At 52.0% G+C, this 26,534-nt stretch overlaps 1 protein-coding gene across 2 annotated transcripts; it reads right to left on the minus strand.

Moving 5' to 3' along the window:
- Positions 1–3,453: 3,453 nt before the first annotated feature.
- On the minus strand, positions 3,454–25,476 carry EFTUD2 (elongation factor Tu GTP binding domain containing 2; the record flags this gene model as incomplete). 2 transcript variants are annotated; one of them, XM_082010638.1, is made up of 27 exons in its annotated part: positions 3,454–3,612; positions 4,262–4,369; positions 5,328–5,481; positions 5,781–5,875; positions 6,365–6,483; positions 7,000–7,087; positions 7,528–7,654; positions 7,941–8,027; positions 9,187–9,269; positions 9,772–9,873; positions 10,816–10,956; positions 11,171–11,282; positions 11,423–11,616; positions 12,591–12,718; positions 13,012–13,147; positions 13,559–13,649; positions 14,023–14,086; positions 15,764–15,888; positions 16,936–17,102; positions 17,598–17,680; positions 18,803–18,893; positions 19,690–19,725; positions 19,981–20,016; positions 20,316–20,391; positions 23,779–23,857; positions 24,293–24,458; positions 25,372–25,476. In XM_082010638.1, the coding sequence occupies 27 exons, from the start codon at positions 25,474–25,476 to the stop codon at positions 3,517–3,519; spliced, it is 2,889 nt and encodes a 962-aa protein (XP_081866764.1). In that variant the 3' UTR covers positions 3,454–3,516. The 2 variants fall into 2 exon arrangements, with proteins under 2 accessions (XP_081866764.1, XP_081866763.1); XM_082010637.1 differs by having other exon boundaries at positions 19,981–20,046.
- Positions 25,477–26,534: the final 1,058 nt, after the last annotated feature.

Here is a 26,534-nt window from a genome sequence, read left to right on the forward strand (position 1 = left end):
GGTTTGCCACGGAGGGCGGCAAGAACACGGCGAAGGCTGCGCGCTGCCAGCGCCCGGCACCCTCCTCTCTAAGGCCAGGAAGCGGCGCCGAGGGTTTGTGCGTCTTCGCTTGGGGAAAACACACGAGAAAGGCCCGTCCCGGAACGCCGCCTCCCGCACGGGGCCCCGGGCGCGTCCCTGCGCCTCAGCCCGGCGGGACAAAGCCCACGGCGCCAGCTGCGCGCGGGCAGCGGGGACGCCCGGCCCACGGGACACGCCGGGCTCCCGAGGCGCGACCGGCACCTCGCAACGGCGGCGGAGGGCGCGGCGGCTCCTCCCGGCCCTCGCTCTCCTCAGAGCGCCCGGCTCGCTCCCCTCCGGCTCCCGCCTGCCCTCAGCGCCCGCGGCCCCTCAGCGCCCCACGGCTCGGTGCCCTCAGAGCTCCCGCCTGCCCTCGGCCCCCCGCGTCCCCCTCAGAGCCGCGCCCGCCCCACTCACGCAGCCGTCCCGCGCGGCTCCAGCCCATGGTCGCGGCGGGGCCCCCTCGGCCGCCCACGCGCGCGCCGCCGCGGCGGGCCCGCCGAGCCCGGGCGGGGGGCGCGGGGCGCATGCGCAAAGCACCCCCCGCCCCGCGCGCCCACCCGGCCCCGCCGCCACGTGCTGCACGGCGTGGGGAGGGGGCTTGCTGCACGCGAAACCTCACGCGTGGAAGGCCTGGCAATGGCGGGGTGGGGGAGGAAGCAGCTCTGCGCGGGGCTGGGACGTGGCCCGGGCAGCTCCCGGTGCGGGGCTGGGGCAGGGTGCGGCCATGCCGGCGGGCACCTGGGGTGGGGACGGAGGGACACGGCTCGTGACACGGGGTCCAGGGGAGCTGGGGGGCAGGGCTGGGGCTCACCCCCCGGGAGCTCGTTGCTCGAGGCGGTGCGTCCCCTCGGGACCTGTGATGTCAGTGGGGACGGGGGACAAACGGGGACGACTGAGGGCTCAGGCCGGCGTCACGTGGCTGGTGGCCCCGCTGTGGCCGGGGCCATTCGCCCCCGTGGCGGGTCCCAGTGCTGAGCCCCCATGAGCTCACGCCCAGAACGGAGCCCCCCGGCACCGCTGCCCTGCCCAGCGGCTCTGCATGCTGGCGCGCCTCAGTTTACCTTCGCCATCTTCTGAGGCACCCAGCAAAGCTCCTCTGCTCATGGGGGCGGAATTCCAACTGCTCGGAAGGGGCCGGGGTCAGGGTCCGGCTGCGCACAGGCCCCATTCCCAGAGAAGAGCCGTTTTAGTGGAAAATTCCCAGCCTGCGCGCGCAGGGCCGGGGTTCAGCTGCGAGGGCTTGCGCTGCCGCTCGGGCCCCGCCATGGGTCAGCGTTTTCCAGCTGCTGGGAACCGCCTGCGTGAGAACCAGCTCCTTCCCACGCCTGCCCGGGCCATATCCTGCCACCCCTCCTGGGGTGAAAGCCGGGGCGATGCTCAGAGCCGCAGTGACCCGTCGGGCATCGCAGCCCCATGGTTCTGCTCTCCGGAGGGCAGGGGCAACCAGCGCTGACACCCATGGGTGTACGGGTGCCCCCACAGGACCCTCCAGCCCCATTATCCGGCCCTGGAGAGCCCAGGGTTGGGGTCAGAGCCACCCTGGGACAACGACAATGTCCCCTTCCTGGGACAAAACCCCTCACCGCAATGGGATGGGGCGGGTGAGCGCTTGGCTCCAGAGCCGGAGTCGCATCCCCCGAGCCCTGGGACGTGCTGTGCAGCACTGCGCACACTGCCGGCCCCGCAGGCGCTGATCCTGCCACAGCCCTGGCGCAAGGAATTCGGGGCTTGCGCAGTTCCAGGAGATGCCTGGCCTGGTCCCCAGGGGCCCAGTTTGGTGTTGGGCTGTACTGGGAGATGAGAAGCGCCCCAGTGAAGCTGTGGGCAGGCTGGCCAGGGTGTAAGGCTGGTCTTGCCTGCACCAGGCAGGGCTGAACCCCGCTTCGCCCCAGGGCAGAGCAGGAACGCACCGTGGTGTGGGGGCGGATGTGGGAGAGGATGGGGAACCTCCCAGCACCGCCCGGCAGGAAAGGCTGAGCCCAGAGATACAGCTGCAGCCCCCAGCCCCACGCCCCCACCCGCCAGGCAGATGGGATGGGGCAGCACACGCGTGCGATGCCGTTATCCACCAGCAGCGGCGGGAAATCCTTCCCCCGCCCCGGTTTCCAAGGCCCACTGGCACGCGGTGGCCCTGAAGTAGCCCCTGCGACATCCAGTTTCCGCAGAGCCCCGGCCCACCGCAGGATGGCCAGACACTCTTTCCCGAGGCTGCTTCCTGTCCCCCGGGTCCATGTCAGCCCAGTATTTCCCTGTTTCCACGAGCAGCTGCGAAGTTTGTGGGGGGCATCCTTGGCTTTACCTTCTGCTCCTGGGGCGCTGCATGCCCCCGCAAGCCATCTTGAGCCCCTCTGAGCACAGGGATGCCAGAGGTGAATCGGGCTGGACCAGGCTGCCGTGGCCAAATACAGCACAGGCAGCATCAGGGCAAGCCCAGGCAAGGCTCAATGGCAGGAGGCAGCTGTACCAGCAGAGCCGGGCCAAGGGACGGCGAGGGTGTAAATGCCCCCACAAGATGTAAACGAGCCCTGCTTTCACAGCACGTGCTCAGGAATGGACCCGGGGCGAAGTCCAGACGCAGAGCGAGGAGCAGGGGAGAGGAGATGGAGCACTAGAAAGCTTTCAGAGCATGAGCGGCTGATGAGATTCCCCCAAAAACACAGCAGGAGCCCGAGCGAGAAAGGAAGAACACCTCAGGGCAGCACAGGAGGGTGCTGGCCTGGCTGGTCAGTTAGCTGCTGCAGGCAGGAGCAGGATGGCTGGGGGACACGCAGCCCCTAGCATGGGGACAGCGCTGAGGGCAGGAGGAAGCAGGGCAGCACTTACTCTAAGCACCGGCGAAGGCAGAGCCTCTCACAGTGCTGCCTTCTCTCGGTGCAATCAGACTGAGCCCTGCGTGGAAGTTTGTATTCAATGTTTACGAGGGTCAAAAAAAGGTGTACAAAAAAGGTAATAAGCCACATTTGCCTCTTCTCCTGGGGAGGTTGGTAGAAGCGTTCCCACCCGCCAGCTGCCCAGTGAGGTGCTTTGCTCAAGGCAAACCCCCCCGCTCCAGCACCAGGAGAAGGTTAGCAGAAAGCTCAAATGCTTGACAGACGTTCACGCTCAGTCCTTAGTAACCCCGACATTCTATTCATGCCGCTTTGCTGCAGCCAGGGATACCCGTGTGCCTGGAGAAAGCCTATCCAAAGGGAAAATCTCACTGGAGGCTGTAATGGCTGAAGACTAACAACACAAAAAGCATCAGGGCTCAGGGCTGCTCCCTATACAGGGAAGGCCCTGAGCACCCAGTCCACGAATGCCCAGGGAGACTTCTACAGCCATGACAGAGCGACCCAAGGAGCGGTTCCCTGCGTGCCCTGGCCATCCAGGACCAGGACTGGGCAAGCTGGGATGAGGAACGACAGACAGACACCGGCCAGGACTCAGGTCAGCCGTCACTCCGCACTAGCACGTTCACATGGGGTAGTTGAGAACGACGTCTTGCTTGGCCAGCTCCAGCAACATGGGGTCATCAAAGAACTTGCTGATGCTCACGTCCTCGCTCAAGCCCTGCAGGGTGACCCCAAAACCAGAGGTTATTCCTTTGGCAGCACTCGTCAGCCATCGTGGCAAAGATCCCACAGAAAAGCCCTGATGACCTGTAGTAAGATAAATTTCCAGGCTCCAGAGGAACCAGGAGAATTTGCAAGGGATCAGGCATTGCTCAGCGGCTTGAAGACATCTAACAGTCTCTCAGGAAACTGCAAATATGTGGTTGCTGCTGAGCGTATGTACCAGCTCACTGCCCTCCCAAAGGGGAGCTTGATTCCCTCTGCAGCCCCAGGTGCCCCTCCAACCCCTCAGTCCAGCTCACTAAACCAGCACAGACACCAGTTGCTGCTTTTTCTGCAGGACAGATGGACTAACTCAGGCCACCAAGGGGTCAGATGGGTGCTGGGGAGGTAGCGGGGCTCAGCGGATGCTGCAGGACCCCGCTCTTGGCTGGAGTCACTGCCAGATGAGTCGCTCACGGAACCATCACAGGTGCCAACAGGCAGCATGAGGGATCAAAAGTGAGGGACGTCCCAAGGCACAAAGGGCATTGGTCCGCTCTGGGAACACAGAGGGGACACGGCATGCCCAAGGAACAACACTGCAACAGCTCAGCTGCTGGTACAGATGGACAGAGCGACGCTATAGGGACTACTCTCAGACGTACCTTCCTACGCCTGGTCTTGATCATGAACTCTCTGGCCAGATGTGGGGCTGGCTGGGGCTCCAGGGGTCGGATAACGATGCTCTTGTCCAAGGGGTCACCAGGCACAATCTGAAACACAGGGCCAGGATATGAGAGCGATGCTGGGGGCTGTTCAATCTCCGGGAGAGCCTGAACTGCAATGGGAAACACCCCTGGGCCCTGTGGACACCCCCAGCCTTGGTGTGACAGCCCCACCTGTTCTGCTGGCACAGAAAAACTGTCACTACTTGTGATCACTCCTGCGAGAAGTCACTAACACAGTGTTTCTAACCCAAGCCAAGAACACGTCCCACCTTCCCCACTTGCCAGCGTACTCTAAGACCTCTAAAAACCCGCTAACCAGAACAACGCACATGGGTCCCAGTCAGCGCAATCCCCTCTCGAAATCAGGCACGTTCATTCTTTTCAGAGCCAAGCCTTGGGCTTTTACACCTTGACCTTTCAGCCAGCTCTTCGGGCTCAGAGCGCTGCTGCTGCTCCCACCTGGCTGTACCACAAGTAGCTGTGCATCTCTCAGGATCACAGTGGTAGCACCCACAAAATTCGATTTGCACCAGTCAGGGAAGCGGCCAGGGGACAGTATTTTGTCCCAAACCCCATTTTCCATAGGTTTAAAAAGCCTTCTCCAAGAGGTAAAGGCAACCCGTGTCTCACAGCAGACCAACGAGTCTGGGCCCTCTGCTCTCCAAGCCCCCTGCTTCCCAAGCTGGAGAGCATCGATGCACCCAAACAGCTTCCCTTCTCCTAGATGAGCATGTCCTCTCCCCAGGCACTAAGGGATCCTTACGCTCAGCAAGCAGCAGCATTCAGTGCTCCCTCGCTAGGGCAAAGGGTGACGTGTCTTGGAACAAAGTCACTGGCTTCTGGCAGACACTTAACGGCTAGCGTACAAAGCCTCCCCAACTCGAGACCCTCTCCAGAGAAGTTGTCCTGCCCTGGGTGAGCACAGGTCTCCACTGAGAGTACCCACCCAGTGCCTGATCCTACCATGTCCCTCTTCCCACTTCTCACCAGGGCATGGACTCACCTGCCAGTGGTGGAAGACAGAGAGCGAGAAGGCTTGTCCCTGCGTGTGGGTCCTCAGGTCTGTCTCAAACCCAAATGAATCGATGGCTGGGATGAAGGCTTTGATGGTGTAGAGCGGGGAGCCCGGGATCGGAGCATCTTGTGTCACATGGCCTCTGCCAACACATCAAAAGATTAGTCTTCCTGTATGTCCCTTGATATATTCCTCTCTCTGACACTCAGGAAAGAACTAGGCACAAACTAAAGGCTGCGTGTGATCCTGGACATCCCCTCCCCACACAGGGGTTGGGATCAGTCAAGGAAGCTTTCAGCTGCCACTTCATATGGATTTCAGCCTCTCCCCTCACTTTACAAGTGGTGTTAGGGCTGTGAATGTCTCCAGCAACACAGATCCCAAGTGAGCAGTTGCTGCTTTGCAATACTAAGGTGAGGGCAGCTGGTCAGAGCACCTCACCTCCGCCTGGCCAGGACTGTGTACACTGCAGACACGCAGTCGGCGGGAGCCTGCACCTCCACAAAGTAGTATGGCTCCATCAGGCGAGGGGTGGCCTGTGGGGAGAAAGGGACACAAGCCTCTGAGCCTCCAGAAGCGCCAACACAATTTTGTTCAAGCAAGTGTCAGGGACTGGCATGCTCTGGTCAAACACAGCGCCTGACTGGGGATGAAAGGGGTCCTGCTGCCCCATGGCTGCCCAAACCAACATCAAACAAACACTGAAAGGAGCTTTTCTCCTTCTGGCCACGAGTCATAAGCTTCCCTCTCCCCGACGCCCACCCTTCCCAGCAAGCCAAACAGTAGCAAAAAGGGGAGACAGAGCAGATGCACACAAGTTTCCAGCCAGACTGGAACGTGATCGCTTGTAAATCCCGTCTGCCAGCCCACAAGGGTGCCGGAAACATTAATGGATAAATGAGTCCGTTTAAACTGACATCCTTGGGGCAGATAGTGCAGCACACATGCAACCCACACTCCTTGGAGCCCACAGGAGCTGGCACAGCGCGAGCTTCAGTCTTTGTCAAGGACAGCGTAGTCCTCACCATCAGGAAAGCGGAATACACCACTCTCCGGGCTGTTGGGATGATCTGTCCTCCACCCCGGTGCAAGGGCTCCTGAGCAATCACTGCATCCAGGATCTTAAACTTCACATTGCGGATCACTGAGGAAGGGCAGAAATGACAGCAAGTGACTCAAGGGGGATGTCCTCTGCCATACCCTGCATTCCCTGAGACCCTGGGCAAACATCCAGACAAAGACCTAGAGCCACCAGAAGAAGTTCTCCTCAACTTAATTCCAGCAGGAAAGGCATGACCATGTCCTAACCCTGCATATCCAGGACAGGCAGTTCAGCAGCTTATCTTGCAGGGTGCTCAGTGGTCTGCATCTGAACTGTATGAGGAGCAGAGCCACGGTCTGGGGGGAGCCAGCTTGCCAGCTAACAGGCCCTAGTTTGTAGGCAGGCGGCAAGTGCTGGTGCCTGGGTGGCATCTGCAGCCAGGAAAAAGGGGGAGGTTCTGTTACCTCCCTTGTCATCTGTCCCCAGAGCTGTCCCCAGCTGCAGCGTGCGAATGGAACTGGCCACTAAGGGACTGCACCGGCAAAATCACTTGAGTGCTTAGAGATGGAAGAACTTAATCGATCTTATTATCTCCACTTCTCCGCAGGTCCTACTTACATTCATCACAGAGAGGCCCTTCCCTGGTCCCCCACTGAAATCCCTGCACAATGCTGTCCTTCACAGAGCCCAGCAGTGACTTGTCCACCTACAGACAGACAGACAGCTTCAGAGACTAAATCCATCATGAGGCAGTAACAGACCCCAGTGTTTAAAAGCCAGTTCCTAGAAGAGCAGCAGTGTCCCCGATACCCCAAACGTCCATCCCTCCCTCTCACAGCATCACCTTCAGAGTTTGGCATCTAGAGCTAGAAGAGTCCCTATTTTGGTAATCCTGAGAGGCAGGCCAATTAGTTGCCAATTTTGAGGACGTTGGCACAAACAGCAATGCCTGAAAAATAACAGGCTATTTGCTAGCCAGTGTAGAACTATGGTGGAGAAAGTACAGCAGATCTGAGATCTGGCAAACCAACGAGCCCTCCAACAGCCTTAGGACCTTTGCTGCAGGTTCTGGAAGGAGCAGTCACCTCTTGGCACCACAGGACAAATGTGTCACTGAAACGTAACGCCCCTGCCCGCAATTCTCACCTCTGAGGGTAGCGTATCATCTACTAGGATGTTTGGGCCAGTGGCATCTGGCCCAAAGGCCCAGATGGAACGGGCAGCCAGCAAATCCCAGTCATATTTTGTCTGGAAGAACTCACCCAGCTTCTTTCTGATAGAAGAAGGGAAGAAATTTTAGGAAACAAGTATCCGACCTGCACTCACAACATATTTACGATCCTGTTCCCTTCAGGCATAAAAGGGTCTCAGCATTTTCCCTGAAGCAACTCTTTTGCTGGGGCAGGGATGCTCACAACTAGTTGGTGGCAGTATTGAACCCGGGACCCCTGCCTAGAGGCTGCTGGCTGATACTGTGCACCTTACAGACCCCAACATTACCTTTTTTCCATAATTATTTGATTCTAGATGGATTCCTGTTCTCCCCAGATCGGTCATACCTGTTCCATGTTATCTGGACCACTTCATTTTCAATGTCCTCTGCGAGTCCCTTCTCCAGAGGCTCAGCAATCATTGTGATCTTGTTCCTGCGAAGAGAGACAGTTGCAATTAGTCCGCAGAATGATGGAAATGGGAGTAATTGGCAGGACCTGAGGGGCTGTGCACTGCCTTGAACACAGCTAGGGAGATGAAGCCATCCACGTCCTTCGCTGTTACCGTCTTGCTTGTAAAGACAGCTCAGGCACTTAACAACTGCTCTCCGAAGTCTGCTCATCTCCAGAGGCAGATTGCTATGGGACAGCGTGGCTCCATCCCTCCTGCCAGACATCCAGTGCTCTTCCGGGCTGCAGAAGGAAGCCCATGGGCCAGGCTACACGCCTCTATCAGAGCCAGCACTCACTGTGTCCGACACACAGGATGCTGCCTTGGAGAACCTCACCAACGCAAGTAACCTGCCCCCAGAGCCAGTCACTCCACATGCCCAACAGTTCAAAGACTGACCTAAGACTGGAACTTTTCTGTTCCCAAAAATGAGGCTGCCAGCCATGGAGAAACTATACCAGAATAAGGAGGGCGAGAAGAACCAGAAGCCACAAGGGAACAGGGGAAAGCCATCTTCAGCATATGACGGATCATGATTTCCCTGAAAATTCAGGCATTAAAATGTCCTGTACTCCTACATTTCATCCTGGTTGTTCAGCCTATGTTCCCTAGCAGGCCTCCCTCTTTCAAACATGTGCATCTCATAATGCATTGCTGCGGGAGGAAGATGAGACCAGGCTGTAAGGCTCCAGTGCACCACCAGTAGGGAAAAAATCCATTTCAAGATTAAGAATGGATAAGAGAAGACAAAGCTTTTGCATATGAAACATTTGGGGAGTTACTGAAAGCAGCACTGGGCTCTTTGCACCTGCTCTAGGATCCAAATACATCTCCTAGTATTGGAAACACCATGAAACTCCTGAGAAGATGTGAAATTTAGCTAAAAGAATGGAAGATGTGGATCTGTCTGTATTCCCTCCATTCTGACAGTTCCTACAAAGCACAGAAACATCCCTGGGACCCAAGTGTGTTACTGAGGAGTTCAGCAGAGCTGCTGCAACAGCAGGCTGCCAACTCAGGCACACACCACTCATCTGGACAACAGCCACCGAGAGCAGACTCCTTGGAGAGGATGAAGTCTAGTCTTCAGTGAACCCCTCCATCTGCCTGTCTCCAATGCCCAGCTCACCCATGGGCTCTTACTTCTTGTTGGGTGTCTCAGCAAAGCACTTTAGGGAGGATGTTTCCACCACTGTCTCGCAGAATGTAACAACTGGATCAGCAACCTGGAATAAGGACAACAGCTTTGCAAGGTTTTTGAGTACTTTTTTGCATTTAAAGAGACTATTTGCAACCTTTCAACACCTACAACAAAAAAATGGTTCATCTGCCAGTGTTTTAATAAGCATTGCGAATGAACCTCTGAGTCTTGCACAGACAGCTTTACTAATTCCTTCATTCAAACAAGACAAGGAACATTTAAACCTAATTCCAGGTATGAAAAATTCTGCTCAATTTATTTATTTGATGCTAGCCATGCAATGGCTGAAGAAGGAAAAGGCTGGAACATGGTCACACACCCCTCTCCAAGCCAATTTTCAGGCTCTCAATCACAATAGTGTGACACAGTCAGGCTGTAAGAGTTACTTTTACATCCTAGCAGCCTCTTTTCTCCTTTTAAAAGGACATGACAAAATCCACATTGTACATTCAGCTAGGTTTCTTTTTCCATTCTTCTGAGATAGGGGGACAAAACCCACTCCCCAGCTGGGAAAATAATTTCCTCACCTTGATATCAATCTCTGAATACATCTTCCGTAAATCGTGCATCACACAATCCAGGTAAAGCTCCCCCGTCCCGAGGATCACGTGCTCCCCAGACTCTTCCACCTGAAATTTAAGAGAGGGGTTCAACTGACAGCGTTACTGCTCAGAAGCCCTTGCCTTCCAGGCTCCTAACACAAGCCTGAGGAAATATCAGCTTTAAATAAATTGGTTAGGATCAGAGCACCCCGAGGAAAGCTCCCACAGCCTTTTCTAGCAGAAAGAGCTGATGTGCTCTGCAGAAAGCTGCTTTCCCAACGCAGCAAGGTGTGTGTTTTTCTGCTGGACTTAAAGTTTTCTGCTATTTCCACGTGACTTACGAGAACAACTGCAACAGTGTGGGGAAAAATAAAAACAGCAAAGAAAACAACTCACAGTAAAAAAATCATAGAATCATTAAGGTTAGAAAAGACCTTTAAGATCATCAAGTCCAACTATCAACCCAACACCACCATGCCCACTAAACCATGTCCCGAAGTGACACATCTATATATTTTTTGAACACTTCCAGTAATGGTGACTCCACCACCTCCCAGGGCAGCCTGTGCCAATGCTTGATCATTCTCTTCGTAAAGACATTTTTCCTAATCTCCAATCTAAACCTCCCCTGGCACAACTTGAGGCCATTTCCTCCTGTCCTATCGCTGGTTACTTGGGAGAAGAGACCAACCCCCACCTCACCACAACCCCCTTTCAGGCAGTTGCAGAGAGCAATGAGGGCTCCCCTCAGCCTCCTCTTCTCCAGATGAACACCCCCAGTTCCCTCAGCTGCTCCTCATCAGACTTGTGCTCCAGACCCCTCCCCGGCTCCGCTGCCCTTCTCTGGACACGCTCCAGCACCTCAACGTCCTTCTTGTAGTGAGGGGCCCAGCACTGAACACAGCATTCAAGGTGCGGCCTCACTAGCGCTGAGTACATGATCACAGCCCTAAATATTTACTTTTAAGATCAGGCTACAAGGTAGCTCACAGCATGAGCTGTAAACAGCCATACATACACCACAAATACCTTAGTAGTAAGCGAGGGGTAACTCTTGTTGACTTTGCGGAGACCATCCAACATTTTGGGGAGCTCCGAGGGGTTGACTGGCTCTACAGCTATTTTGATGACAGACGTAGTGTTGAACTTCAAAGGACGGAAGATCTGAGCCTGAAATCAGATAAGGACAAAGAGCTGAATCTCTGCATCATTGGCCACTGGAGTTAAGACACCACGTTTAAAGCTCTTCTCTTTCCCTTACTGGCTCTCATGCCCTGGCACCTTGGCAGACAACGTTTCTTTAACCTCACCACTGGAGCTTTTGGGATGCGCTCCATCACCTTGACTCCCTGTAAGGCTGAGTGATACCAGCTACACACAGTACCTCCTCATTGCCCCGAGGCTCCGTGACAGTTGCAGTCTTCACTATGGGCTGGTCCACTCCTTCTATCAGCACCCAGTTGCCAGCAGGAACCCGGTTTACCTCAATGTGATACCTAAAAGGCAGGGGAGCATCACTGCAGCGCGCGCTGCTGCCAGCCTCAGGCCCCTTGCGGCGCTGTCCTCCTTGACCCTGGCAGCAACAACTCCACGTAAGTCCTCTCCCAAATGAACATACTGCCAGAGCTTTCCGTACCTCGCAACCGAGATCCAGAGGCGTCCGACAGTGCAGATCTGGGAATCCTCCTCATCTTCCAGGGTATAGTTTTCTCCAAGGACCTTCACAGGCTGCCCAGCATGGATAGTACCGCTGAGCACTCTGCCAAAGGCGTGGAACTGAACGCCGTCGTCTGTGCTGTACATTTTTGTTGTGTGACACATCAGCGGACCCTTTGCAGGAGAGGGAGAGACAGAGAGAAAAATAAACCTCTTTCAAAATACAGTCAGCAAACAGACACAGACCTGGTAGGACTCATGGATACAAAGGGATTAATGGGCTGGAATTTAGAAATACTTCTAACTTGCAAAGTCCTTCATTTCCTTCCACAGGAAGCCTTACATCTCCTCGCCCTGTATGGAGACCCCTGGAATGACTTTGGTGGACTTTTCTGGAGCTCTCCTCCCTCCTCTCATGGAATAGTAAATAGTGGCTGGGACAAGGCCATGAGAAGGAATGTCATCTGCTGGCCTGCAAACCAGCTCAGGGCAGAGCACCCAACCTCTCTGTCCCATAAGGTCACTCCACAATGGTGATCTGGTGACAATCACCACTGCATGGTTTCATGTGGGTAATCACAATTCATTAAAATAAGCGACTCCTTTTCTCTCCAGACATTAGAGGAAAAGTCACGGGCAAATTCCTCCCTAGCTGCTGGCTGGCGTTGGTGGCTCTAGACAACTCTGAATGACAGCTCGGTACAAGCTGTTTGAGGAGGAAGGTTTTTGCAAGGCTTTGATACGAAAGGTGCTGACTAACTAATGTAGGGTTATTTTTATCAGTATAGTTCAGATCAGTTTTCTCAGAGTTTGGAAAGAGAATCAAACTTGAAGGAAAAGGGACAAAAGGCAGCAAAAGGACACAAAATCACCCCACAGTTCCCATGTGCTCTGAAGTCCTGACCTAGTCCTGTTCTTCTCTGAACACTGTCAAACAATTCCCTCTCTCAAGGGCTGCCCTGGCAGGCAGCTAAAGTTTCTCAGAGTGAAGAGATTTGTTTCGGTATCGGATGAGAGGTTTCAAAATGCTGGAAGTCAAATCTGTGCAGATGGCTGTCTAGGAGGCAGCTGCCCTGTCAAGGCAGTGAAAGGAGGGCATATTTACCACGCTTTTGGACACTCAGAGCAAAGCAGAAGAGTTTCCTTACATCAGGGTCGCATTCACTCATGGCCTCCCCTAGATCGGAGTCGACGCCACCAGTGTAGGTATGCTCAATTTTCGTCTTGGCTCCCACCTTCGGGGAGGGGATATGCTGCACACACATGTCCACGAAGCCTGGAGAAGTAATACTTCATGAGAACATGATTAAGCAGTGTAGAGGAAAGAAATGGACTCCAATAAATACAAGGAAAACCCATTCTGACTGCAGTGCACCCACAACAATGGGAAAGTGTGAGCAGTGTCTCAAGCTGTCTCCTTTGGGCAAATGCCTTAATATTTTGTATTTGGAAAGCTGAGAAGGGATCTGTGCAAGTGAGCACTGGATGGCTGTAATACAGTCCTTACCTCTGGTGATGCGAGACTAGGCTATTGGGAAGATTGTGAAGGGGAAGACAAACAGCATTTACCTGTGAATTCCCCAAAGAACTTCTTGCAGACAAGCCGCAGGAGGGGCCGAATGTTCAATTTCAATTCCTCTTTGGTCAAGTGGATGCCAAGTTCATCCAGAGTCCTGGGCAGGGTCGTGTCCACGTCCCCCACCACCTGCAAGATGACAAGCACCACTCTCAGTTTTGCTGCAGGGGGTTCAAGCAGGTACCTCCCAGGTGCAGCTTCACATACTAGCCGCCACTGCCAGGGCTCTTGACCTGCTCTGGTTTAGAGCTCACATGAGAACTGGCTGGCCGGTTCAAATTATCACTTGTCTGATATTAAAGCACACTAGAAAGAGCAAAGGCAGTTCTATTAACTGTGCAAGTACAAGCCTATATTTGCAAGAAGCAACTGTTAAGGAGTTGCTCACTGTTGCTCTGCACTCCCAGACCCGATCAGTGAAGATCACTCTGCAGAACGGGACAGGCGAGTCCCACAGGCACCAGACACACCACCACGTAGTGTTCAGCCCTTGGCTGCTCCTATCTGGAACTATGGGAAGGAGAATGAACCACCACATACCTGAGCCAAGATCTTGTACAGGGGTTCCAGAATGAACTCCACAAAGCTGCGCTGGGAACTGCTGGTTGGGGCCTTTTTAGTGAACTTGCGGCTGTTGGGAGACCAAAGGAGACATGAGGAGCAAGCACTTTGCAGCCTGCAAGCACCCCTACTGCAAACACTGCCTCTGCTCTTCCCAGGTTATCTTCTTCTCCCTCCCAATCCTCCTGGGAAGCTGTCAGGGACACAGGAGTCACGCTTACTCCAAAGGCCAGAGGAGGCCTCTGCTCCTGCTTATGGGCTTCAGGTGGACCACATGGATTCATACCAAGCAGAAGGCCTGACTCAACCCTTCCCAGATACTACTCCATCACAGGACAACTCAGGCTGGAAGGGAGCTTGGGTGGCCATCTAGTCCACGTTTCACAGGGAAAGGAGGGAAAAACCCAGCAATAAACTACAAGATGTTTAAACAGGCTTCTTACGTCTTCGGGTTGAAGTAGATGTCACCCCAAAGCCGCTTTGCAAACTCCTGATAATTGATGTCTCCTAAAGGGAAGAAGCAAATGGCAAAAGTCTCTCAGATGTCACTCTCATCTTGGAAATCTTTGGGTTTGGCTTTTAAAACAACCCTGAGGATTCAATTTAATGGACTGATGCTGGTGAGTGAATGCTTGGTTCCAGGTCTGAATAAATGATTAAGCCCTGACCTGGGGAGACCAGGCAGAGAGGTGGGCAGGAAACAGTCCACCGAGGATGACAGCAGCAGCCTGGGTACACTCTGGGTTCGCAGACTTGCTTCTCAGGAACATTTCAACTCTTTCAATTACACACAAGGTTAGAGCTGAGAAGAGCTGGCCTGCCAGACGCCACGCTGCAGGAACCCAGTTACATCTGCTTCATTTTCCAAACGCTAATGCTGCAACCTGACACTGCAGTGCCAAGGTGCTGGGATGGCTTACACCCCATCTGCCCCACAGGCTTATTGCAAGCATTTTCAGCCGTGCTGAACATCTCCAGGTTCTCTTCTCTTTTTCAGCTGATGCACTAAGCGCATAGACAAATACCCAAGTGCTGAAGGAATAGTGTAGTGCTTGGCTGTCATGGTAGATTTACAAATAATAAGACAGCGGTGATAATTTACAGCAGTTTCCAAGCAAGTTTTTACTGTGGGCAGATGTGCAAGCATAAGAAATTTCATGGTGGCTGTGGTTTTGACAGTTCAACTACTATAACTCATGTTAGTTGAAGTGTGGCGGCTGCACATAAAATCCCTGGTGGCCACAATCAAATATTACTGACTTCAAGTACCCGTTCAGCTCCTGTCTGCTCCACATGGATGGCATCTCCTACCGACTGTGCCTGCATCTTTGTCAGCCCCCCAAAGAAGAGGTATCATCCTAGCAGGCATTGAGATAATGCTGCGACACCCAAGGAACGCAGTTATTTCTCCAAACTCACGAGGACACACCATAGTCCTGACACATCACTCCCTGACCTCTACAGCTTCATCCTCCCTCAGGCTAACTTCTTTGCAAGAGCTAGGCCAGCTGCTTTACAACATCCTTCTTCCCCTACTCACAGCTCCTACAGATCACCCCAAATTCCCCAGCGTGAGACTTCAAAAATCTTGGCCGTACAGCTGGCTAATGCAAGCAAAAGGCCCACTTTTACAAGTGGCAGATTGCCTTGAGTGGGCACCTGGGGAACAGAAAATTAAATCAAAGCCAGAAAAAGGCAGTTTCTTAAAAAAGAAAGAGGGCAAGAGTGCAAAACCTTGTGGGCCAAGCTTGTGCCTGGCTACAGCTGAGTCTCAGACTCTGGAGACTTCTGTGAAAAGGCAGGCAGAACTTAACTGCTTCGCTTCTGAGCTGTTCTGATAAGGAGGCAAAGCAGAACACACACACACTTGCCTTCAATTGCCATAGCGGGACTTGTTTTTTCTGCTTAAGGGTACATATAAAATATGATTCAAGAAATATTTATCTGATTCAAGAAATATTTATCAGGAGAAACTATCTAGCTAAAAACAAGTTATAACTTATTTTTGCTTTTTACCACCCAGGGCTCAGATCTGCAGTAACTCTCAACTCCAAGAAATTCTAGAGCACATATACTGGCCATATATGTGCAGTGAAAGCCAAAGCTGAAGGGCTTAGAAAGCCTCAACAAAATAGGTTAGGAAATGAGATGTTAAAGTGTACAAAGTTTCTGGATAATCCTCACCGTATGTGTCTGCATAAATCTTTGCAAAAGATCCCAGCGTGAAGCAGATGCTGTACTGTGAACTGGAGAAACACACATTCCCCAGAAGGGGAGACAGAACGAGGTTCTCGTCGGTGGAATACATGCTGAGAGGAGACAGTTTTTAGAGACAAGGAAAAAAAAAATACAATCAATGTTATAAACCAAGGAAGACACTTAAATCCACTTCCCACACCAAACAGCAGTACGTGATAGACAAGGATTCTACGTTGCCAAATAGCATCTTACAACTGGCTGCAGCAGGCTTGCCATCGGAACTTCAGGGTCAGAATCATTTTATGACTACAAACTGCAAAGGTTAAGTGTGCAAAGAAATATTTCAAGCCTAGAACTAAAAAGTTATCAGCACAAGTGCTTTGTATTTTTTTGTCAGGTAGAGTTTTTCCTCCCCTAAAAAAAGACAGCAAACTTGGTCAACCAAGCAAGAGAAAAGATAATACACGGCAAATAACGTAGGGATAAATTATCCTGCTCCGAGCTGCTTGATGCCAGTAGCAACTGAACAGAGAGACAAGCAAGTGAGCTCATGTGCAAACTCAGTTTGGGGTTATTCAGACTATGGTGTGGATGCACACAGACTGAAGGGAAGAATGCTGTTGAGAAAATCACCTGGATGCAGAAAAACCCACAGAAACAATGCATTGCTACTGTGAAAGCTAGAGAAGGTGTCGCTCCCTTCTCTGAGCAGGGCCTTGCAAGGAGATTTGACCGTAACAATGTTATAGTCTCTGTTTAGAGGTTGGGACAGCGAGTTCCTATTAGTTTTGTAACAAAAGTTTAGGAGCTTTGAGACATATCAGCCTACAAATTGGGACAATCTCAGTGTATTTGGGAGCACTGAAGTTCCCTGCTCCAGTCATATGTCCACTTTCCTACTTTTTAATGGGGGAAAAAGAGCTGATCCCATGAAGCTTGTCAGAATTCAGACAGGACTGGCCCTTCCAGTGTAATTCAATATATTAGCCAAGATGAATTTCTAATGGTTCTTCCTGCTCCATTTTCTATGATTCAACATATGAAGAGACAAACTCATGAGTTCTTAAGCATACACAGGGCTCTCAGAAAAAAAAAAAGCACCTGCAATAGAGCAGGGACAAGAAGTACTAATGACGCATCATCCCAAACACCCATACCTGATCAGACCATTAACTTCGTCTACAATGTGTCGGAGTTTGTAGTAAGCATCTGTAGGGGGCAATTTCAGCTCCAGGATCAGTCGGTCAATCTTGTTGATGCACACGGTCACTGCAAGCCTTTCCTGCACCGCGTGCTTGATCAGCCTCTCCGTGTTCAGCATCACCTGCAGGGAACAATGAGCACAAACACGTCTAGCGAAAACCCTCCACAGAATGCTATCTAGGGCGTGAGAGTCAAAGCGGTGACCCTTACACGCAGGGCGGCAAGTCTGTAAAAAAGCCTAAGCTCAGCCGCCAATGATCAGCTAATCTTGTGAAATTTAGAAGTAGGTGCTAACCCAACCGAATTCCTGGAATCCTACCCCTCAGACATCTCTGATATAAATAACCTGCTCAATTTTAGGTATCATGGGGATGGAGATGCAAACAAGTTAGATAACCAGCCTACAGGTCACATGCATGACGTCAGCCCTGGACACAGAAGCCAGAGGCTTGACTCCCTCTTTTGGCTGGAAAACACTCTCACTTCCCAAATTGTCCTCCAAAAACCCTTCACCCACAGAAAGCTGAATCCATCCCAGGCCTTCATGCTGAGGCAGGATCAAAGACTCCAGAGGAAGAGATTTTGAAGTTAACCCCCAGGAGAACCTGGCACTCACCCCCTCAGCCGCATCAATGAAAAGTACAACGCCGTCCGAAATACGAAGGCCAGCTGTCACCTCATCAGAAAAATTGACATGACCTTCAAAAACACAAAATGGTAGTGAGAACCAGTCAGTCCAGACACCAGCAGCGCAGAGGGTGGAAAGCCATCCCTCTGCTCTACAGCTTGCTCTGGTCACTGGTATCCAGAGAGGCAGACCACAGATGGCTCCCTCCTCAGACAGGGACCCAGGAGTGGCTGCTAGGGCTCCGTATTGGGAGTCGTTTCAGCTTTAATGCTATTTTTTGAGAATAAACACAACAACTCATTTAACAGGCACTTTTCCTCACATTCGTTACTGTTTTTCTCACAGCTCTGTGCAAGTACTTCAGGAAAAGGAGGAAGATTACTTCTCACCAAAGAACAACAGATGCTTCTCCCTCCAGTCTCCTCCTGCGCTCTAACCTCCCTCATCTTGAGCTGTAACTCAACAGATGTGTCCCAAGACCTCTTTCTTAAAGTTTGGCCTTGGTTTCTTACAACAAGTTGATCCACGATTATGTTCCCCCCACAGGAGCTTGTCAGAGGCTCAAGGGAACTGCTGAGTCTCACTGTGGGGCAAGAGCATCTGAGAAAACCACAGTCCGCACTGTGCATGGTGATACCTGGAAAATCCAATGCTACGTGTGCTTCTGGTATACTTCAGTCAAACACATTTTCTGCCCCATTAGCCCTCAATTAGACTGGCTAATCAGAAACACAAGCCTAACTAAAAGCCAGCTGCACAGTCATCATTGCTGGAAGTGATTTCAGAGAAGGAACTTAGCTAAAGGCTCAGAACGAGGCTGGAATCATCTACAAAAACCACAAAACAAAACATGGGTTTCCATCTGTGAAAGAAAACTTCCCAGGGTTTCACTGCACCTAAGTGACATTTCCAGAAGAATCAGTGAGGTTTCAGGGTATAGATTCCTTGTTTTTCTGAGATCCAATGCTACACAATCTCACCACAATCGAACACAAAAGCTCTTTGAAGGCCCTCATTAACCATCACCGTACATGTTTCCACTGCTCTACTCTGTCAACAGCACTACCCAGCGGACCAAAGGGGTTTATTAACAAGAGAAACCTTGGTTCACATGGTCATGTATCTGCTCCACACATCAAGCTGCCTTCAGCTAAGTGCATCCCAAACCACGATTTTCAGGATTACACAATCACCTGGAGTGTCAATGATGTTGAAGAGAAAAGACTTTCCTTTGGTGTCCGGCAGAACAATAGTCACTGGTGTGCTCTTGATCCCTACTCCCCTCTGAAAGACAGGAAACCAGGATTATCAGTTAAAAGAAAAAAAAAAAACAAAACAAAAACCTCGGATCACTGCAGTATCCAGCCCAGCTCTCCCACCCCTACTGGCTCAGACTGGTGAGCTACCACTGCACAATCCACACCTGCTTTCAGCTGAGGAAGTATAATATGCAACACCAGAGACAGAACATGCATGTTTTTCTGTGCCTTCGCCCTTCTGCTGCTGGCAAGTTATACCTCAAAGCCTAAGATTTGATCACCCAGAGTAAAGTAAGATGAAGAGAAAGAAATGCTTCATAGGATTGTTCTGGTCATGACAATATTTAGCGAGTAGGACAAAATAAGATTCCCATTCACACTCAACCACATGGAGTCAGAGCATCCAGCTAAAAGTTCCCGTCAAAGGAAACAGGGAGAAATACATTTATTTTGAAATCATAGTTTTTCACCCCATCCATCATTGCTGCGAACCCCTTCCACCTCTTTCCCTCCAAGAATACAGGAGTTACTCATATGCTGGAATAACTCTGGTATAGATTTTCATCATTACACAGGTTATCATCTCAGACAAATAAAATCATACATGGAGATTAGGATTGCAGGAAACGGAAGAAAGTTGGACTAGGGATTTTACTGAAGCAAACAAGAGGAGCAATCATTTTATTGACAAAAAAAAAAAATCAAGATTTGGAAGGTAAAAAAAGCTGTTAAAATGGAAGAGGAAACTGCCTACGGTAAGTAACTGTGAGTAAAGCATGAGACAACTGGATAAAAATCACTGCCTATTCTACAAGACTCACCTCTTGCTCTGTGAACAATATATCAGTGTAGCAAAGCTGCAAAGACAAAACAGAAGTCAGAATATCACATTTTGGTATCAAATACTAAGTTTGAAGCAGGACACAATAACCCTTTACACATGGTTAAGGTGTCAAGTAAGTGACAGAGACAAAGTTAGGACTGAGCTCCGGCTTTCTAACCCTACTTTCTAATCACTAAACCACATTTTCCCCACGTACAGTCATGCTCCTTCTGAGTGAAATAGCCAACCCATGTTGCCCCGGGCAGGAATACACCAAAAACTCACTTACATCCTGGTCATAGCGCTTCCGGATTTCTGGGTGCGTCTGTTCTATCAGGCAGTCAACAAAACACGTCTGAAAAATATCAGACCACAAGAGAAAGAAGGTGACTCTCTTCTGGCAGATAAATATAAGTGCAATCCCATCCCTCTGGTAGCAGTACAGAGAAAGTTTGGCACATTATTATTTGCACGTGGCTGAAAGAAAACCTACAAATAACTGCATTGGCAAGAGGAGCAGAAAGAGACTGCTGCTGCGGAGATTGAGGGATCAAGAGCAATGGTAAAAGTAAGCAACAAACAGATCATTACTACTACCCGATATATGTTGGGTATTCACACTACCTTGCCATGGTGAAGGTGCCCACACAGAGTCACATTTCGAATTAGCTCCGAGTTGTCCATCAGATCTGCCAGGAAACTGCAGGAGTGAAACACAAAAGACTGTTGGAGGCTTCTGCTGTGTCTAAGAAAAGTAGGTGCCACTTCAGCTACACTTTCCATCCAAGGTGCTCCCTGAATCCTCTCCAAACTTTCATTCTGCCAGTGCCCTGCGGAGGAAGAATCCCACTTTCCAGATGGGGAGGACAAGAGAGTTGGAGTCCTAGACAGATGGCAGTGGGTGGGAGGATATGGAGCTGGTAAAACTGCCAGCGACAGAATATTATTGAGTATTTTTCTTCTCTTATACTCAGTATTAGACCAAAAGTCACATCCACGTACTCAGATGATGAAATACTTCCACTCAAATAGTGGCAGGCAGTCAAGTAAATCACAGAGCTGGATAACAACCATCCCACGCAGTTTTAAAAGGTAGCCACAGGGCTCCACAGACCATTAATTTTGATTTTCAGGTCTTAAAACAGTGATGTTCCCAGGCACTCAAGGAAACGGTAAGGGAATTTAAATCTTTTTAGAATAAGCAGTTGAGCTGTGTAATGATGGGCCAGCCACTTCTGCACAGGTCCTAGCCAAGATATAATTGAGATCCTAAATTACCAACTCCTCTAAAAAATAATGGAAGGTGATAAAACAAGTGTCCATTGCTATGGGTCTGCAGAAAATAAGTGCTGTCAAATAATCTCCTTTTAAGAAGACTTTAATTTTCACTGATGCAGTAGATTTCTTAACGTATAACATTTTAATTAAGAGCTAAAAAAATACAAAAATCAATAATAATAATACTGATTAAAAGCTTGCTTATTGGTCTTAAAATAAGGCTAAATGGGAAATCAATACCAAGCTTGCAGGTTTCTGGTTAAGTCCCACAGGGAATTTCTCCTGGCCCCATCCTAACCATTTACATCAATGAACAGGATGAAGAGGAATTCATTACAGATGGAACAAGCAGAGGACACAGGGATCAGGAAAGTGGTAGATAATGAAGAGTACAGGTCATTGACTAAGAGCAAAATGGACTGCTGAGGAAAATAAGACCCAGCTGGCTCTCTGGTTTATAACTGGCTATAGCAAAAATCTCTCCGATCAATGAACACAGACAAACTGTCAGTATCTGGGGACAGCCCCGAGAAGAAGCCATCCCAAAAAGATCCTGCGCATCCAACTAACCAACTGACTGACTATGAACTGCAGTGAAATTTTGTTGCTGGAGAATAACAGGATCCTTGATGATACGCAGAGGGTCAGTTCACACTGGGGTCTGTTTGTACACGGGGAACTACTACTCAGCCTGCATCTGGTCCTGGGATCTACACTTGAAGACGACTATTAAAAATTGGAAAAAGCTCTGACTAGCCATGAAGTGGCGTATGGAAACATGAGCCTAACAAGACACTCACGCAGCTCAATCTGTTCATCCTCAAATAGAAGACAACATACAGCAACACTATACACGCAAGGATACAGAGCCCATCCACCCATCAGCAAAATGTAGACGATGCTAAGATTATGTATTTTTAATAGAGAATGTAAATAACTGGTTTTATGCCTTTCCGAAGTTGTGTTAGATTATTGTATCTCGGTTTTAAATTTATTTTGTATTGGGCAATGTTTTGGTAGTGGGTGGCGCTTCTGGGGTGGCTTCTGTGAGAAGCTGCTAGAAGTTTCCCCTGTGTCCGACAGAGCCAGTGCCAGCCGGCTCCAAGACAGACCCGCTGCCGGCCAAGGCCGAGCCCATCAGCAATGGTGGTTACGCCTCTGGGGTAACAGAGTTAAGAAGGGGAAGAAAACTGCACAATGACAGCCAGAGAGAGGAGTGAGAATATGTGAGAGGAACAACTCCGCAGACCCCCAGGCCAGAGCAGAAGGAAGCAGGAAGGGCTCTAGGCACCAGAGCAGAGGGTCCCCGGCAGCCCCCGGGGAGGCCGGCTGTGCCCCTGTGGCCATGGAGCTCCACAGGGAGCAGATCTGCACCCGCACACAGGGAGGGCCCCACGATGGAGCAGGGGGATGCCCGAAGGAGGCCGTGACCCCATGGGCAGCCCACGCTGGGGCCGGCTTCTGGCAGGGCCTGTGGCCCCGTGGGGAGGGAGAGGAGCCCCGGCTGGAGCAGGTTTGCTGGCAGGACCTGGGACCCCGTGGGGACCCAGGCTGGAGCAGCCTGTTCCTGAAGGATGGCACCCGTGGGGGACCCGGGCTGGAGCAGCCTGATCCTGAAGGACGGCATCCGTGGGGGGACCCAGGCTGGAGCAGCTCATGAAGAACTGCAGCCCGTGGGAAGGACTCACGCTGCAGAAGTCCGTGGAGGACTGTCTCCCATGGGAGGGACCCCAGGCTGGAGCAGGGCAGAGGGTGAGGAGTCCTCCCTGTGAGGAGGAAGGAGCGGCAGAGATGACGTGTGATTAACTTACCACAACCCCCATTCCCTGTCCCCCTGTGCTGCTCAGGAGGGAAAAGGGAGAGAAAATCAGGAGGGAAGTTGAGCCCAGGAAGAAGGGAGTGGTGGGGGAAGGTGTTATAAAATTTAGGTTTTATTTTTTCTTTATCCTACTCTGATTCCATCGGTAATAAATTAAGTTAATTTTCCCCAAGCTGAGTCTGTTTTGCCCATAAGGGTAATTGGTGAGTGATCTCCCCTGGTCCTCCTCTCCACCCAGGAGCCTTTCGTTGTATTTTCTCTCCCTGTCCAGCTGAGGAGGGGGGTGACAGAGCGGCTTTGGGGGGCACCTGGCCTCCAGGCAGGGTGAGCCCACCACAGCTTGGATTTTTTCCCAGGGTTTTCTGCCAACTCTGGTGTCCCAGGGGCTGCTTTGCAGGGCACAACCAGCAGAGACAATCAAGTGCAGCAAAAGCACAGCTTAGCTGCAGCGTTATACTGACCTATGCACAACTTTGCGTACAACCGGCAGCATAAAAATTGCCCCCAGAAACTCCACAAGGATAGATAAGAATTAATTTGCGAAAGCAGTAGGACAATGGTCACTGGGATCAACCCAAAATGTCCCAATATGAGGTGTACCACACACTGACTGTAAAAATATTTCTTGAGCCAGTCAAGAAAACTCGCCTTCAGCAAAGCTGCAGGGTTTCTGATTATCGAGCTTTGTATCAGCTGTCGAGGTAAGATTTACATTCTAGCGCCAGAAGACTATGCTGCATTACGTGAAGAAAATATCTGTAAAATGGTTAGCCTTGTACTTTCTTTCCCTTCTTTCTGGGAAAGAGCTGCACTCAGTTCTGTTGCTGGTGTCAGTAAGAAACAAAGCCAATGCCCCCCAAAATCTGCCTCCTCCACACAGTACACACCACTCTGCCTCCCCACTTTTGCCTGTAAACAACAGAGTGAGGAAATCACAGCACAGATGGCTTGATCCAATGTACATGCTTAAAACCCCTACATATGACTTACTCCATCTCATAGACAGTGACCGGTAATGTCTGTTCCATCAGAGAGAATTTTTTGGTTTTCACAGGTTTAATAATAGGCTCTGAAAACAAGAGAAAGAACAATGAAACAGTTACTAGAGACCCTGAACCCAGCAGGCTCAGAAACAGTCGCAGGGAACAGGGACTTTTGCAGACAAAACCACAATTTTCAAGCTGACAAGTTGATTTTCTATTATAGAAGGATCAAGTGAGATGACTGAAATACATTTTCGTTTCTCCTTAAATATCTTGCCAGTATTTGTTGATGTCTGTTCTTCGAGATACTTTGGTTGGCATTTGTAATAATCCCAAGCACCAAAATCTGTGCACCACTAGACAAACAAAAGTCTATGTGTTCCTGGGGCTGAAACGGAATTCAAAAGGGGCGTTAAAACTGATGGGGAGAACAGAAGGGAATATTATTTTCCCTTCTCCAAGGATCCATTAAGAATATTCTCCTCTCTCCATATCGAACTCGCTGCTTCCTCACCACTTACCAGTGAGAGGCTGTGTGTCTTCCTCTTGTACTATCGTCTCTACTTCGGGCCCGTAGACCTCCTCGGCAGTAGGATAGTATTTCTTATCCTCATGCAGCACCACCTCCATCCCAGGGTGGTCCTCATCGTGGTCCCCCATATCATCATCATCGTCATCATCCTCGAGCTGCAACCAACACTGACATTTAGCTGCTGCCAGCACCAAAGTGCTTTACAAACACCAATCACCTCAGAAGGTACAGGCTTGGTGGGTCATATGGTGAGAGAGAGCTACAAGCCAGCCAGGGAACCACCAACGCAGCCCCAGCACATCCAGTGGCACAGTAACTTGCAGAGGTGCCCTCTGTAAGCACCACACCTCTTCCTGCTGAAAATTAACAGCACCTTGAAAATGAACAGCAAGAGGACTTGCAGAGACCCCTGCACAGGCAGCGGCTGCCGCCCCTCACTCGCATAGACAACAGAACCACACTTGTGCGCAACACAACCCCGATCACACACAGACAGCACTTTCAGACAAACCACAGGAACGGGACACCAGAAGGGCCTCCCTCGGTCCTCCGATGCTTTGCCCGTTACAGCACAGCAGTCTCTGCTGTCGTCCCTCCCCTTGTCATTCTCCTCTAGTGTCTGTGGAATCTTGCTCTGCCTTCACCACCGAGGAGTCGAGCTCCTTGCAATGCTGTTGTAGCATTAGCACATGTTACTAAAGGCCTGAAAACCTCACTGAATGGATACGGATCCTCCATTTGATCGAACACAAATAGAAACACCAAATATGGCTCAACCTACAGAAGCTCCCACTTCTAACCATGACTCAAGCAAAACTTTGTCTTTCCCTTTATGACAGGAGCAGGAGGAAAGCTTTTGCTGAATCCTTTAAAATCCAAATCCACTCGGGACCCTCAGGAGTAAAATTCCACCACTGCAGAACCCGAGGCCAGCACGGGAAAGGAATCACTGTCAGCTTGTGAAGACCGTGGAGCCCATCCCCTGCTCCCGTAGGGGTTATGGGGCAGGATGAGGCCCGCACCAGGCTCCCACGGGACTCTACCCCTCCACCCATCCCCACCGCTCACCTCATCCAGATCCTTGGACTCTCTGCCCAGCTCGTCGTCGTCATCGTCTGAGTCCAGCTCCGGCCCGATGTAGTTCCCAAACTCGTCATACAGGTCGGTGTCCATGCTGGGGGCGGGGAGAGGGGCGATGGAGGGCGCAGACTGTGCCCCGCGCACCCAAGGCTCCCTGCCCGAGCCACTCACAGCACGCACCGCTGCCCCACACCGGGGCTCCCTGCCCGGCCCGGCCCCGGCCTGCACCGTGCGCAGGTCCCCGGCCCCCGCCCGGCTCCGAGGCCCGCCCGCCCCGCACTGGACCCCTGCACCGCCCCGACGGCCCCGACCTGCCCGCCGAGCGCCCTCGGCCTTCACCGCCTCCTCCCCGCTCCCCCAGCACTCCCGGGCCTACCCCGGCCCCGGTCCCAGTCCCGCTCTCACCCGCCGCGCTGCCCTCGCCCCCGGCGCCGCCGACACCGCCGCGGAAGGCCCCCGGGCTGCACGAGGCGCCTGTCTCGACAGAGCGCCCGCTCCGGGCGCCGACCCCGTGGGAGAAGGGTCGGGCGGGGTGGCCGAGGCCGGGGACGCTCTCGGCGCGGTCCCGGTGGCCGCGGGCCGGGCCGGGCCGCTCGGGCCGGGGGATGTGGGGGAGCTGTTCAGGCAGGCGCGGCCGGGGCAGCCTCGCCGGGGCCGCCTCGCCAGGGCCTCGCGCCGCGCTGCCTGTCGCTATGGCGACGGGAGGGGCGCCCGCGCGCGGCGGTGGGGGGAGCGAGGCTGGGGGCGGTGAGGCTGTCGCGACAGAGTGAGGGTCCCCAGGGGCCGGCGGTGTGGTGTGGTCCGGCGGGGTGGTCGCGACAGAGTGAGAGTCCCCAGAGGCTGGCGGTGCGCGTGGTCTGTCAGGGCTGTCGCGATAGGAGCGGGGTTCCCAGTTGCCATCTATGTGCGCGGCCTGGCAGGACTGTCGTGACTGGAATGAGGGTCCTCGGGGCTGGTGGGCTGTGCGGTCTGGCAGGGCTGTCACGGTAAGGGTGGGATCCCTGAGACCAGCTGTGGCAGGACTATCATGATAAGAGCGGGGTTGTTGTGGGATCCCCCGGGGCCAGTCCTTGCAGGACTGCTGTGACAGGAGTGGGGTCTCTGAGGTCAACCCTGGCAGGGCTGTCATGATAGGAGCGGGATCCCCATGC

This window comes from Phaethon aethereus, assembly GCF_964289735.1.
Source record: "Phaethon aethereus genome assembly, chromosome: 25".
Taxonomy (NCBI): Eukaryota; Metazoa; Chordata; class Aves; order Phaethontiformes; family Phaethontidae; genus Phaethon; species Phaethon aethereus.